The following is a 16,178-nucleotide window of genomic DNA, read 5'->3' on the forward strand; positions in this document are numbered from 1 at the left end:
TTTTACAGAAATGTTCATAGCAGCACTCTTCACGATAGCCAAAAGGTAGAGAAACCCAAATGTCCATCAATGGATATATGGATAAACAAATTATGGTACTTTCATATAATGGAATATTATTCAGCCATAAAAGCTAATGAAGTACTGATACATGTTATAAAATAGATGAACCTTGAAAACATTATGTAAGTGGAAAAAAGCCAGACACAAAAGGGCAAGTATTGTGTGATGCCACTTATATGAGGTACCTAGAATAGACAGATTCATAGACAGAAAGTAGATTAGAGGTTACCTGGGGAAGGGTGGGAAGAGGAGAGGTATAAGGGAGCTATTGTTTAATGGCTACAGAGGTCCTGTTTGGAGTCATGAAAGAATTTTGAAAATAGTGGTGATAGTTGCACAGCATTATGAATGTAATTAATTCCACCAAAACGTACACTTCAAAATGTTTAAGGTTTTGTCATATAAATATATATATAACATATAAATAGCATTTTATGTTATTAAGTGTTAATATTAAATTATACAAATTTTAGTTATATATTTTACCACAATAAAAAAATAACCATTCAAAATTGACAACAGTTAAAATTGTATTTAGGGAATCTAACATTCCTTCCTTTACTTTTCTCAGCAGACACCTTGCTGAAATAGTGAAATGCAATGGCGTTTGTATCAAATTAAACTTTAACTAATAGATGTCGATATTTTAAAATAAAAAACCAAGATGATTAGCAAGTGGCGAGACAGCTTTTTCCTGTGCTTTCTTCTGCAAGAAACAGGAAATAAAAATGAAAAGCAGGTAGATTTTGCTGCCCAAAAGAATGTATAGGGGCTTCCCTGGTGGCGCGGTGGTTGAGAATCTGCCTGCTAATGCAGGGGACACGGGTGCGAGCCCTGGTCTGGGAAGATCCCACGTGCCGCGGAGCGACTAGGCCCGTGAGCCACAACTCCTGAGCCTGCGCGTCTGGAGCCTGTGCTCCACAACAAGAGAGGCCGCGATAGTGAGAGGGCCGCGCACCGCGATGAAGAGTGGCCCCCGCTCGCCGCAACTAGAGAAAGCCCTCGCACAGAAACGAAGACCCAACACAGCCAAAAATAAATGAATAAACAAATGTGGGGTTTAAAAAAAAAAAGTATAACTTATAGTTACCATTGAATTGTGGTCAAATCTCATTATTCACATCCCACGAAAGGGATGTTAGCTAGTTTTAGTCAACTGGTGTTGATATTAACACGTGGAATACGGTGAAATCTTTCCCAATGTTGTTGCGAAGCCATTTACCCCTTCTGTTCCTTGAATGTTTAGTTTCTTTCCTTAGGAGCTGCCAGTATTATGCAGGTAACACAGGACCGCACCATCATCCCCTTTAAGCTGCAGCATTGCAGACAACGGCTCACGTGCAACCCTGCTTCTTTTGCAGAGCATAGGAAACTTGGAAACATGACTGTGACCGTGAAGAAGACCGTCCCCTCTCCTGAGGCTGTGCAGATTCTCTACCAGCGAATGCGATACGAGTACGAGTTCTACCACTACGTCAAGGAGCAGTTCCACCTGCTGAAGCGCAAGTTCGGACTGAAGTCCCGGGTCAGCCACCCCGTACTGAGACCCCAGTTCTTCCTTCCGACCCCACTGGAAACAGAGGAGCCGATTGATGACGAGGAACAGGACGATGAGAAGTGGCTCGAAGATATTTATAAGAGGTGATGCCAGCTCTGTGTTGCCTCCAATGGCTTAATCTCCCTTTCCAGAAAGTTTTTTGTTTGGGGAAGAAAAATCCTTAAGGGACGAAATTAATGCTAGGCAGCATTAAAAAGAACAAAACGTTCCCACAGGTTGGGGTCATTGGGAGATGCCCGGTTTTGCGGGTTTTATTTGTTTGATTTTATTCTGTGTTTTTCTGGCTCCTTGGGTCCTTCTGAGGTACACTACATGGCTCCATCACAAGGCACCTCGTCATAAAATAGCTTTTCTTCCCCTAGCATAAACGAGAGAAAGCGGAGAAATAGAGCCTGTAGCCCAATAACTTATCATCTGTAAGATGACCTATAAAAATATTACCTCAGTGGTAGGAAACATCCAGACTTGTATATTTCAGTAGAAACACAAAACCAGTTCAGAGACCAGGGAATCTACTCTAGAAGGATCTAAGAGGAGAAGTTCAGACAGATAAGGACATCAGAAGGAAGGATGTCCCTGGGTAAGTGGTTTCTGCCCGCATGGGTAGAATTCTGCCTCTGGTCCATCTCAGGGGACAGTCTCACCAAGAGCAGCACACTTATTATCTCTGAAAGAGCAAGTAGGCTTGTGCCACACCCTTCACCAGTCCAGAGCCTTGAGTACCTCTCAAGGTCAAAGCGCACAGCAAACTCCATTGAGACATTTCATTTCCGAGCACCATTCTGACAGATTTCAAAGTAGCAGAGCCAGGAAAAGAGTTTGTTGGCTGTGTAAAGAAGAGCACAGGCAAGACAGATCAACTCTGGAGGACATGTGGCCTCGGAAAACGGCATGGCTGTGTCCTGTGCACCCTATATGAAGCATGTCTCTTACCAGCATTGCTTTAACTGGAAACCCAGGAACCAATTTAGCTCTGACATTTGTGACTCCTGTGGCATAAGTTCCAAGTCTGACCACAGACGATGCACGATCTATCAGGCACACCCCTGGCCAGCTGTGTCCCAAAGTAGCTGGTATCTTTTACCTTCTAATCCCTTAAGAGGTACTTGTTTTTGGTGTTTTGGGGGCTCAGAAAGGGATACTGAGTTCTGTGCAGGCAGCAGTCGAAATACAGTTCCACTTACTATGGAAGCAACTCCCTGCTGAGAACCCTTACTAGGACATCGGGAAGAGAAGCAGGAGCTTCTGGGTAAGAGACTGCTTGGCTAGATTTATGAGTAGCTGTCTGCCCCCAAAGTGATCTGAGTAGAAGTCGGGCAGTTCCATTCCTCCAAAATATCTCTTCCCCATCCCATTCCCATCACCTGCCCATCTCCGTGATGCCTTGGTTCAGTCATTAGAAATCTATTTCTTTGGATTTGAGATGTTTTCATCTTTGACCACCCCCCCCCCGAAAATACACATACTCTTGGGTGGATAATATATAGCCAGCTGAGAAGCAGGGGTGCAGGTGCTGGTGACAGGCAAGGTACTTGGGACAAATTTTGTCTCCTTCATGTTTTTTCCCCTAGAGCCAGCCCTTCAAGAGCACTAGCAAAGTGTGAGTTGGGAATACTTAATAGTAAATAAGACTCTGACTTTACACAAGATACACATTTTCTGCTTTTCAGAAACCAACAAGTCTCTCTAGAATTTTTTCTTCGTTCACTAAAATTGGACGGTAGCCAAGATATAAAGCAAGTCATTTGGAACCTGTCAAGTGTGCACTAAAGCTACTTTATTATGAGATGTATTGAGAAGGCTCCACCCCGCAGGAGTCCAGTGAAGGCTGGGACCACAGAGGCACAGAGTCCAGCATTTGGCCACTTGTGGGCCTCCTTTCTGCCTCAGAGAACTGGGGCAGGGAAGTGATGAAGGGAAATGTTCTTAGAAGAGGAAATATCCTTTGTCCTGTTTAGAGAGACCAGGGCCCTACCGTTAGGCTTACTTTAAAAATCAACCCGGAGAAGCTATCATACTCAACAACAGAGCAAGAGCCGCTGCCTGGTACCCTGTGAGTCCATCCCTTTGAAATCGCATATAAAGAGTGACCGTTAGTTTACACACTGTGCAATTTCATTATCTGAAACTAAGGCCTGCGAAGTGTCCTCTGCTGCTGTCAGCACATCAGGACAAGTCGTCATTTAAAGAAGTGCATCCTCTCAGTGCAAGTTCACATGGGCACTTCTACCTGTGTGTTCAAAGGCATTCATCGTCGGCAGTGATCATTATAACGTCACAGCGAACGAGGCTGGCTGATTTACTTACAGGGCCTTAATGTAATTTTGCCCCAACAAACAGCCTCTGGGCCCTAAAAGTCGAGGCACTTCATCAGTTTATCTGGCACACACGACAACGTTTCTTTGGCCCTGAGCCCAACACAGTTTGTACTTCATGAAATATATTGTACATTTTACATAGTTTAATTTAAAAAATACATTTTAAGCTGGTAGATCTTTGACTGCCTTATTTATTATAAGCTTTCAGCACATTCCAAGGTTTTAGTTACTCAGGAAGGAGTTAATTAAAATGATTTTATTTTGGTCTGATGGATGTTTTTTAAAAGGAAAATTATTATTATGAACCTTCAGCCTACTTTCCTTGAGTGCCGTAAAAGTGCTTGTAAAGTGTTTTGTTTTTTTTTTTTTAAGAAGAAAACATGGTGTTTGACATTGATGGAAATTCAAAAATATATATGGAACTGAAACATTAGCTTAGCTAAAATAAAAGCAATCTGTGTTTGACATGAAGTGTTCCTTAACTTATTCATTACCCGTATAAATAAATGAATAGAAATAAGTTGAAAAATTTTCCATTCTGTCGATAGCTGGAAATAAAGGTGCCTGCAGATCCTCACTGCCCCCTCAGCCTTCTTAGTAGGCCAAGCTTCTTCCTTAAGGTGTGATTTTGGGAACGATGTATTTTTAACAATCTAGAAACTCTTATAATTAGATGATAAACACCTGCTGGCTTCGTTGCTATGTGCACTGGTTGGTTGGGTGTCAGGGTGCTTCGTCGGAATCCCCAGCCATGATAGTGGGGTATCTATGCTGCCCACCTGCAGTCACGTCGCTGTGAAAATAAGGCTGTGCCATCCCACGTCGCTCAGCGAGTACTCTGATCTCCTTCTCAGACATGTAGAGCCTCCAAAGGTGGCTGATTCTAACCTCCCAAGTGAGCAGGCTCTAATCCAGAAATGCTCTTCCTGAGAAGTTTCACTGCTGCATCAAATGGAACTCACAGAGAGAGAGAGGGGATCCCCATGCTTTCTAAATACTGGACACTCCAGTCCAACTCCATGTGACTATTTTGTAAAAGAAAAGAACCAGAGTCTTGGTACTGGATGAAAGAAAAATCCATTTTGGTAAAAATAGCATGCTTAACTTCAGGTAAGAATCTGAGGGTCTTAAACAGCAAAGTGATAAGTGGTTACTTTATCAGTTAATTTGTCTGTAACCCAGTCACAAGATGTTTGACTCTGAGTGAACTTTAAAGGCAAAAGTACTAAACAAAACCAGGACTCTGCCCCCTCTGGAGCTGCTTGTGTGTTCTGAAGTTCGTTATAAATGTGCTGTTACCTGCGGGCTTATCCAATGAGCTATTTGGCCTCAAATGAATTTTATAGGTAATGGCAGTCTTTCTTACAAGACAAAAGGATGATCCACAGCCATTCAGGAAGATAATTCTGTGGGTCAAAACTGTGAAACTCCCTTCAAATAAAAATAAAGGGGATTTATTTTACTAAAATAATTTACTTCCACCTGATGACAAAGAAATCGATTTTTTAAAGTATTTTGAATACGCTGCCAAAGAAAAGTCTATTTTAGGCTACCAGTATTGAGTCTGTTAAGAAAAACACATGGAACTTCTTTCACAGCTCAGAAAACTCATTGTGGTGTAACCCAGTGTATTCATTTGCTAGAGCTGTCATAACAGAGTCCCACAGACAGAGTGGCTTAAACAACAGAAATTTATTTTCTCACAATTCTGGAGGCTGGAAGTCTGAGCTCAAGGTGTCAGCAGGGTTGATTTCTTCTGAGGCCTCTCTCCTTGGCTTGCACATGGCCGTCTTCTCCCTGTGTCTTCACGTGGTCTTCACTCCATGTGTGTTCATGTCTGTATCCAAATTTCCTCTTTTTATAAGGATCCCAGTCATCCTGGATTAAGGCCCACTCTGAAGACCTCATTTTAATTTGATCACCTCTGTAAAAACCCTACCTCCAAATATAATCACATTCTGAGGTACTGTGGGTTAGGGCATCAATATATGAATTTCATGGGGACACGAATCAGCCTGTAACACCCAGATGACAGCAGAAAAGTTAGAGCAGATGAAGTAAACTCCAGCTAGGAGAAAAGCAAACCTAAAATCGCAGACCACTAGGGCTGCAATGGGGATCAGCAGTCATCCAGTCCTTTCCCTCATTTTACAGATGAGGAAACCAAGGTCCAGATGGGAGATGCAAATACATCACGGGCTTTTTCCATTCAGAGTTTAATTAACTTTTGAGTACCAAATTAAAACCATAAAATAGTGATGGAGCCAGAGTCCATCTACTGACCTAGAATCCGGAGTGGAAATGATAAGGCGCATTTAGCCACTCCCAGTACCACCTGCCACCTGAAGGGAGCACAGCAAGCTGCCCTCTGCAGCTCTCCTAGGAGCTGGGGATGTAGGACCCTCTTCCGCAGAGGGAGGCCCTATTGGTTTTCAAGCACTTACGTCCTCAGAAACTGGTATCAGATATTCTAGATTTTTCTCTCTACTCAGAGGTTCTTGTTTTTGGATAAACAGACTTGGACCACGTTTGCCGATCTCAAATTATAGAGTTTCATTTTTCTTAGAGGCAAAATGAAAAGTCATGTCCTACTTCCTGTATGGCGTTTTAGATGGACCCATCTCAAAAAATAAAGTCAAATGCAGCTCATAAAACTAGTTGAAGGTGAGTGCAGACATGCCCTTGGAAAACCAGAACTAGAGGCTAACCAGGCCCTGATCACTCGCAGGCCTCCTTGCTCACCGACTGTTCCACTCACTTGAGAATTCCTTTCTGCCTAGGGCAGGCTTGGCTCACAGCTCGGGCACTGCTGATTCCCAGGGAACACACAGGCCCACAGATGTTCATGGGTCACAGAATTGTGAACTGACCACTTGTGCATTTTGGATTTCAACTTGTAAACATGGGGATTCCCTTTTTTAAAAAAAGAAAGCAAGAAAGAAAGAAAGAAAGAAAAAGAAAAAAAAAAGGAAGGGAAGAAAAATCACCACGCAAAGGAAAACTGTGAGCTAAGTTTTTCCTTTTGGAATCTTGGCGTGTGGGTGTAGCTATCTTCAATCTGGCTTTTGCCAGACACTGTATGCTTTGGGCAGGCATGGAGCAATCTGCCTTACGCTGTACTGCCAGAACATTCAGACTTGACCTGTAACACGCCTCATTCCAGTCCTGAGCAGGGACAGCCGGGAGGACAGGCTGCGCCAGACGCAGCACACTGACTGCTTGGTGCAACTCAGAGAAGAGGCGAAAAGCAGGAAGCAGAGCGTTGACTGCCTGGGGCAAGCAGCAGAGTCCCCAGGTCCGAGCCTCAGATGGTCTGTTTCACTGGGCATTTGAGTAAATCACTTGACCTCCCCACGCCTGAAGTCAACCCAGCTGGAAAGCGTTGGGAAGAACATAGGACGTCCCTTGACAACGAAGAGCTGCTTCTGGGCTGAACCCTGTCCCACCCTCTACCCCCATATGCTAAGAGACTAAGAACCACAGTCCTTCTGGGGCTGCGTCCCCAGCAAAAGAGAACAGAATTACACATAAGTCCAGATCCATTGATGCCCCCAGTCCCTCACGTCTTCCAGTGCAGTTGCCCAGTGTACCAATGAGTCGAAAAGCAGCACTTCCGAAATGTCAACGGAGCTGATAGGAAGAGGCTCATTCTACTGGGTGTGAGTCAGTGTTATTATCCAAGACAAACCACTCTGTGGATCTCCATTTTTCTCAACACTCCCTTCGGGAGTTTATCTAGCTGTGAGTTATAGGATTCCTCTTTGACTCGCAGCTTCTACTAAATACAGGCTTCCTCTAAGTCCTTTGAAGGACCCTGTGTCTGTGGTCCTACTAATAAGGAGCTTAGACCGTCCCTGCGAATTAGCACAGGCTGTGTACAAGGAAAAGTTTCAATAAAAGTTGAAAACCTGACAGGACGGGTGCTGTGCTTTTTGGAGCCTTATTTCTCATTCTCAGAAGTGGCATCAGTGCTATGATGTGGGAGAAATCTGGTAATGATTTTGTGGGCTGCTGATGTGTTCAGCATGGCCCATCCTTCTGAGGGCCTTCCTTCCACTATAGGACGGCCACGGTTTGAGACTTTAATACGTTGGTTACTAATGTTTCACATGCAAAGGAGAGCTACGACACTAACCGCAAACGTCCTTACAGCCCCCCTATTTGCTGCTTGTATCAAAGGTACTGCTTTCTTTCCTCCTTTCCTTGGTACACTCTCCTGTGTGTTCTCCATCTTTGATTGAAAGTTAATGAAATTCTAATCCAGTGCATGTTCCCAAAGGATAATTCACGAACCAGGTGTGTGAGATAGGCGTGGAAAAAAACCTTGTGTTAATCTGGAAAATGCCGAAGTTCAAAGACTAGTGTCATACAGTACAGTGGTATTTTAAGGGCATGCTAAGGGCCTGGAGGAATATTGCAGTTAAAAAACTCAGTTTATCTTGTCAAACCCTACATTTCTCAGAACTAAGACCCATTAATAGCCTGTGGAACTAGTGTTCTGGAGATTATGCTTTGAGAAGCATTGTTTTAATGTAAGTCATTTCCTCCTCATTGGGAGAGTTTCTTTCCCTCTGCTGTGGTTCATGTTTTGGTCTTCCAATGGTCCATGTATCCTGCCTGAGGAAAATATATTTACCGATGATTACTAACATTTTGACAGATAGAAGATGAAGGCCAATAACATGTTTAGTAAAATAATTAACAAGGAATCATATTCTAATTTTGCTTATTCGCCCTAATTTCAATTCCCTCCCTCATGAGAAAGTCTTTTTAAAGTAAAACTTTTTATGCTTTTTAATATGATTTGGGTACCTCAAATCAATTCAGTCCTTCCATGACAATGGTGCTCAAATCAAATTGGGTAACAGACATCTGCACCCTATCTTCCCTGGTCTGTGGTTGGTTATACAGTAGGAAGGAAACAGTGGCAAAAGAGAGATCTCAAGTTGTTCAGATAAGGTTGGTGTTTGGAGATAAGAACTCTCAGCTCCTGAACTTGAGCTCAGCTTTTGCACACTGGGGCACCTGTGTTGTTCAGCACACTAGGGGGAGCCGTATCCATAACAATTTACTCAAGAAATGCCAAGGTCTTTCCAAACCTAATTTTTCTCCCATACCTGCTTATTTTCCTTCAATGCTTTAGGGTAGTATGGGCGAGGCAAGTCATGGTTAAGGTATTTAAAACACAACATACACACTGTCAACCCAGCAATAGGTTATTATTTCTCCCAGGCTCTGTAACCTACTTTAGTTTTGTTGCTCTTGTTCTAAAATCACTATAGTATTTTTAAAAATGTCTTTATCAATCTTTCCTGAGTGTGTTGTATAATTACAACATGATTGAAACTCTGATTTGATGAGTCACAAGAGGTGACTCACGTGATGACTCGATGATCGTCATAACCCTCGAGCAATCCCGCCATTGCAGCTAAAAAGGTAAATAGAAAGTAGTACAATGGGGCTTCCCTGGTGACGCAGTGGTTGAGAGTCCGCCTGCCAATGCAGGGGACGCTAGTTCGTGCCCTGGTCCGGGAAGATCCCACATGCCGCGGAGCGGCTGGGCCCGTGAGCCATGGCCGCTGAGCCTGTGCGTCCGGAGCCTGTTGCTCCGCAACGGGAGAGGCCACAACAGTGAGAGGCCCCCGTACCGAAAAAAAAAAAAAAAAAAAGAAAGAAAAAAGAAAGTAGTACAATGAAACAAACATGGATGTCAGAAGAAGTCAAGAATGCCATATTGCCCTGTCATCAAGGCAGCCCAAACTATAAAATTCAGATAATTCTCAATTCAAATTATTTTAATATACAAAAACTCACTAGCACACAGACGGGCTCAATGTGGAGGAGGTGAACGATCAGTGAAGACCTGAATAAAAAGGTTTCATACGGGATTTGTGCTACACCCCCAGGGACAGTGGAATTTGCAGAAAATAGCAGGGCAGATCTAAAGCACAAAGATCACTACCTTTATAGCAGATCTGCAAGAAGGGTCTTGTACCCTGTGTGTATAATAGGAAATAAAGGTCCCATGAAGTTAAATAATGAGCTCCTGGCAGCACAGTAAGTAGCAGGTCCAGGATGCATGTCCAAAAAGGCAAGATACGACTGAGGCTGACTGCCAAGGACTCTGGAAGAAATGTGTACTTCACTCTAAGGGCAACGAGAAGCTCCCCTGGGCATTTCAGAAAAGGAAGGCAACATGAGGAAACCATTTTTCTAAGTTAATTAACAGGTGAGCTGATTGTTCTCCCTTTGTCCTCCTCCCCTTCCATTCACTACCCTTCTTCACAGACTCCATCTCCTGAGATGCTGATCCCTGTGAATTGTGTCACCTGGCCTCACTGCCTGCTGCCTCTCTGGTAGATTTGACCAATGGGTGGCGTGCAGGAAATGGGGAACTTCTGAATGGAATTCTGCCTCTGACTATATAATGGGGAAGGAAATACAAGGCCAAACTCTGGTTTAGTCATCCCATGTGTGCATGGGGGATGGGCTCATCGGTGTTGGCCATGAGACTGGAGAGGAAGGACAGAAGCCAGAACTTTAAGTTGACCGATTTCAATCAGTGGAAAACAGTGCCTTGCATAGAAGTGCTCAGTAAATATCTGCTGAGTTGAATACACCACAAGGAGCTAAGGGAAAATACAGCATTAACTCAAATATTTCCAGCTTGGGTAGAGATGTAAGTCATAGAATGAGATGGTGGGGTGACAGAGGTGACTTAGTGGGTAGAGGAGTCCAGCTGGAGATGTGTGGCTGCGTTGAGATCAATGTGCCTACTCACCCCTTCCTCTATTTCATTGTCCTCAGTGGCAGGGTTCCTAGTGGACATTACATGGATCCCCCCAGCCCTCTGTGTGGCCACAAGCACCTGGGACTGGGTCCCAAATTCCCTCTAGTCAGCACCAGAGTGTTGTACAAATCTAACCATTTCTAGGTGTGCCATGATGTGGAGAAAAAGGTTGGGAAGCCCACTTCTAATTTACTCTACCCAAAATACACACAATTCTTTTGATTTTTTTTTTTCTTAACACAAGTCTTTTCTTTCCAGGTCCTGCAATTCTTTTTCTTTAACACTAATCATTATTTGACTTCCAAGTAAGCATATACAGATACCAGAGCACTGATTCACCATCAATAAGGGGACCTGTTTAATTTTTCTAGCAAAGATAATGGATTAGAAACCTGTCCATCTTAGACTGCTACAGACCAATTTGGAGAACATGGCAAAACTAATTTACATAAAAGCAAATCTTTGATTTCAGCTTCATGAGCACCAGCCTCGAACAAACTGGCCAACCATATATCCAAAGAAAAATAGGAATCAGACATTTATTACCATTCTCATGCTGAAAATAATTAAGCTGTGCATCTAGAGCCTCCCTGTCACTGAAATGATTAAAAAGTAAAATGTTTCCATAATTATAAATGGTATTTAGTATTGATCAGCTAAACCATGATCAATATCCAGTCTTGATATTCATCCCCAAAGAGGGCTTTATATATATTACTTGGCATTCAAATATATGCATGCTAAAATTAAAATAGTTTGAAATTAATATTTTAGAATTCATAAATTAAAAATGCAAAAGGTAGTTTATTTGACTGGATAGTTTAGGAGTCAGAGGTAAACATTTATTTCAGTCACACTTACTGTGCCGCACATTTGCATAGTTCCAAATCATGTTTAAAAACACTTGCATAGGGCTTCCCTGATGGCGCAGTGGTTGGCAGTCCGCCTGCCGATGCAGGGGACGCGGGTTCGTGCCCTGGTCTGGGAAGACCCCACATGCCGCGGAGCGGCTGGGCCCGTGAGCCATGGCCGCTGAGCCTGCGCGTCTGGAGCCTGTGCTCCGTAACAGGAGAGGCCACAGTAGTGAGAGGCCCACGTACCAAAAAAAAAAAACCACTTTGATATATGTTATATCAGCCCTATGTGTAGACAGCTATATGATAGGAGTATATATAGGAAACTGAAACTCAAAGAGGCAAATTGATTTACATGAAGTCACAGAGTAGCTGAACTGATTCTAGAAACTTCTAATTTTTTGTCTGTTGCTTTCTTGTCTAAATTATGCCTCCACAGCCAACATACAGGAAATAATATTCTTTTTTCTTCATTCGTTAGATATGCTTACTACATCATAACTTCAGGGTTCCCCTGGGAGTCCATAGGAGTGCAACATTTGAACTCTTATCCTAAGAGTTTGATTTAACATAATAGAAACAGCTGCTCCTCTTTTGGGGCATTTTTTGAAGCTCCTAATCCAGACACAAGCCTTTCACGGGGGAGATTCTACTAAAATAAGACCTATATTTTACCTGGTTTGATCTTTACTACATACTACCTATTAGTGTAAATTTTAGTTTCATGGAAATAAAGAGAAAAAATGCAATGTGATTGGATTAAGACATAAACTTAGTTGAGTGGAAATCTAAAAATGTCCCCTTTTCCCATTCCTTGTATATTAGTGTCCAAGTCTTGGGGGCAGGTTGTAAGAATGAGGAAGCGGGAGGCAGGGGCAGAAAGAAAAGATGTCAGGAATCAGGTTTCCCAGTCTCCTCGCACTTTACCTCCTTCCCCAAAAGACTCCCCTTCATTTCATCCCTGGACTTCCAGGCACTTAATCCCTGTGATGGTCAGGTGAGATACGTGTTCTAGTTGTAACTTGCACTGGGGCTGTCTTAGGCAAATCCAGGCCTCTAGCTATCTTCCTGACTCTGGCCAGAACGCTAGCCTGAAACCCAGGAGCACCACGAGGGCAGAGGCCAGTCGCTGGCCTCTACGCAGAGACTCAGATGCAGCAAACACTCTCGGATCTCAGGGACTATGGATATTTGCCCTTCTATTATGCCCTCTTTTCTTGTCTTCTCTTTTCTTTCTTTTTTTAAAATAGCACAAATAAAAAATACTGTCCAATATCACTTATATGTGGAATCTAAAAAAAATGATACAAATGAACTTACTTATAAAACAGAGATAGACTCACAGACATAGAAAACCAACTTATGGTTACCAAAGGGGACGGGGGGGAAGGGATAAATTGGGAATTTGGGATTAAGAGATATACACTACTGAATGTAAAACAGATAAAGACCTACTGTACAGCACAGAGCACTATATGCAATATTATCATATAGGTAATAACCTATAATGGAAAAGAATATGTGTATATGTATAACTGAACCACTTTGCTGTACACCTGAAACAAACACCACATTGCAAGTCAACTATACTACAATTTCAAAAAAGAAAAGAAAAAATTAAAATGATTTTACTTTATTACCCCTATATGGCTCTATGCTCCAGTGAATTGACAGGCTTTATGTTGTTTTGTGCAAGTGAACACAAATCATAGAGGACTCTGATTTGGGGGCGAGTAAGGACTTTAAGCAGAAGCACATGAGGAAAACTCACAAAGAAAAAAGTATTAGAACCTCTGAGGTTAAAAAGGAATCACAATTAAGAAGTAAATAACAGGGCTTCCCTGGTGGCGCAGTGGTTGAGAGTCTGCCTGCCAATGCAGGGGACGCGGGTTCGAGCCCTGGTCTGGGAAGATCCCACATGCTGCGGAGCAACTAGGCCCGTGCGCCACAACTACTGAGCCTGTGCGTCCGGAGCCTGTGCTCCGCAACAAGAGAGGCCGCCATAGTGAGAGGCCCGCACACCATGATGAAGAGTGGCCCCCGCTTGCCACAACTAGAGAAAGCCCTCGCACGGAAACGAAGACCCAACACAGCCTAAAAATATAAAAAATTTTAAAAAATAAAATAAATTTTAAAAAAAAGGTAAATAACAAATGAGGGGAAATACTTGCAGCAGAAATGACAGATAAAAGATTGAAACTGCTGCATAAAGAACTTACACAAATCAATAAAAAGAGTAAAACATGTGCAAAAGACATGTTAGTTCTCAGAACTCAGCTCTACACAAAGCTAAAAACATGAAAAAATTGTCATCCTCATAAATAACCAAAGAAATGTGAACTGAATCAATGTGACGCCACTTTTGACACTTTAGTGACAAACAAAACGTAAGACATAAAAGTGGGCTAATGTCTGGGATGAGCAGAGTCTGGTAAAACAGCAATAAAATCAGTACCTTTCCGAAAAGTAATTTAGTAATTCATACCAAAACCCACAGTAAAGTAAACACCGAGAGGCTAACTAGTTTGGAAGCTCAGCTGAAAGTGCTGATTTCATAGCATCATAACCCAAATCTAGAATCATCTAAAGACATCAGGCAAATGACTCAAAGTCTCGGTCTAAAATACTGTGATAACAGTATCTCTCAACCTCCAAGAAATGTGAACATGGCTTTTATTTGATTTAGAGCATTTAGGTCATAGTCTATTGAATCAAAAAATGTTAAATTAGTCTCATTATCTTATAGTCAGTCTGGATGTAAGCTCCTTCCCACTGACTGCCAGCCTACGCAGCCTCCAAAGGTGGAAGTGTCTCCATCACGGCCTGCTCAGCACATCATCCTGGGCAGCCCATTTCTAAACTCAACAGAAACACACATTTGCCAAGAGAAAATACAGTTTTGCACACTTTCACTGGGGATATGGATAGGACTGGATCTGAAGTCGGAGCTTTTTGCTCGGATGAGTTATATTTTAATTTTAAAAAGTTGTGAAATTTCACTATGTCAAGCATTCTTAGAATCATTAAGCCATGTCTCAGTATTTTTTAACTGCTTTCACCACAGGTAAAGATTTGTTGAAATGGAATTGGCTATGGAGGGTACAAACCCACATGTAAAGTGATCATTCTTACTGAGTATCTCTACCAACTTGCTGAGATTTTCCTCTCTAACAGAGCTCAGATATCTTCTGGTTGCCAGATTCATGCAGGGATTAATTTCTAGCTCACTGAGTGACAAAATACATTTATCCTTCATTCATTTGTAAATTTGTTACGCCAAGCATTGCATTCATAAATGAGAGAAGAGACTTGCGATTTTTAAGGTGATAACGAAGGTTTGAACAATCGCATTATTGTCTGTTTCTACACAGAGCCAAGAAGACAAGTTCTACCTCCTAAAGGAACAGAATGATCTAAAGATCTGAGCCAATCAACCCTGTTTGTCTCTGCTCTTTGAACCTCCTCTTTCCCGCACAGAGCCAGACACCCCAAGCCAGCCACTTTCTGTGCCCAGAAATATCGTTGATTGCATTTCTTTCACAGCTTGGGTCAAATTTTATTCTTGACTACTCATAAATTTACTTCTGTTAATTGTGTGGACTTGCTGGTTTCAGGGCCAGAAACCCAACTTTAACTAGTTCAGACAAAAAGAAAATCTGCTGTAAGAGTAAAAAGTATAAAATCAAAGGAAGAATTGAAAAAAACAAAATGAAAGAAGGGCTGGGGAGCAGCTGGGCTCCGGGGCAACTGGAACCAGGAACTATCTGGTGTCTCTCTGCCTCTCTCTGCCTCTCTCTCATTTACAGGCCAGCCGCAATGTGTCCCCCTCCCGGCTCCAAAGCTCCCAGACCTCACTCAGAGCTTCTATCACCACAGAGAAACTGGCTCCTTGTTAGAACTCAGAATTCTTGGGGAAAGACACTGATTGGTTTAGCTGAGTCAGCCCCCGCAGAAGGCCCGGAGGAAGGTTCCCGTGGTATATAGATCACATGATCCCAGAGACTGGTAAATATTGTGAATGATGCAGACCTAGAGTCTGTCATACAGAAGTGAAGTAAGTCAGAAAGAGAAAGACAAATACCATATGCCAACACACATATATGGAATTTAAGAAAAAAATGTCACGAAGAACCTAGCGGTAAGACAGGAATAAAGACACAGACCTACTAGAGAATGGACTTGAGGACATGGGGAGGGGGAAGGGTAAAGTGTGACAAAGCGAGAGAGAGGCATGGACATATATACACTACCAAACGTAAGGTAGATAGGTAGTGGGAAGCAGCTGCATAGCACAGGGAGATCAGCTCGGCGCTTTGTGACCACCTAGAGGGGTGGGATAGGGAGGGTGGGAGGGAGGGAGACGCAAGAGGGAAGAGATATGGGGACATATGTATATGTATAACTGATTCTCTTTGTTATAAAGCAGAAACTAACACACCATTGTAAAGCATTTATACTCCAATAAAGATGTTAAAAAAAAAAAAGGAGTGTCTGCTGGAGCATCTTTTTAGATTTGCTTTTGAAAGCTCTGTTCAGTATTTCTATAATCAGTCACAAGAAACAGATACTTCTGTGAAAATGAACTAGTGAAAATG

The 16,178-nt window shown here is 42.6% G+C and overlaps 1 protein-coding gene across 2 annotated transcripts in view; it reads left to right on the forward strand.

Annotated features, from left to right (window-relative positions):
• Nucleotides 1–15,009, forward strand: part of UST (uronyl 2-sulfotransferase) — a 298,078-nt gene extending 283,069 nt beyond the window's left edge. The window contains exon 8 of one of the 2 annotated variants that reach the window (XM_024748054.1): nt 14,955–15,009. In XM_024748054.1, coding sequence (XP_024603822.1) covers nt 14,955–14,995 — 41 coding nt within the window. In that variant the 3' untranslated portion in view covers nt 14,996–15,009. Of the gene's footprint in view, nt 1–1,424; nt 4,405–14,954 lie in introns of those variants that run through there. The other variant, XM_024748053.1, reaches the window with a different exon arrangement.
• Nucleotides 15,010–16,178: the final 1,169 nt, after the last annotated feature.

This window comes from Neophocaena asiaeorientalis, unplaced genomic scaffold, assembly GCF_003031525.2.
Source record: "Neophocaena asiaeorientalis asiaeorientalis breed wild unplaced genomic scaffold, Neophocaena_asiaeorientalis_V1.1 scaffold123, whole genome shotgun sequence".
NCBI classification, from domain to species: Eukaryota; Metazoa; Chordata; class Mammalia; order Artiodactyla; family Phocoenidae; genus Neophocaena; species Neophocaena asiaeorientalis.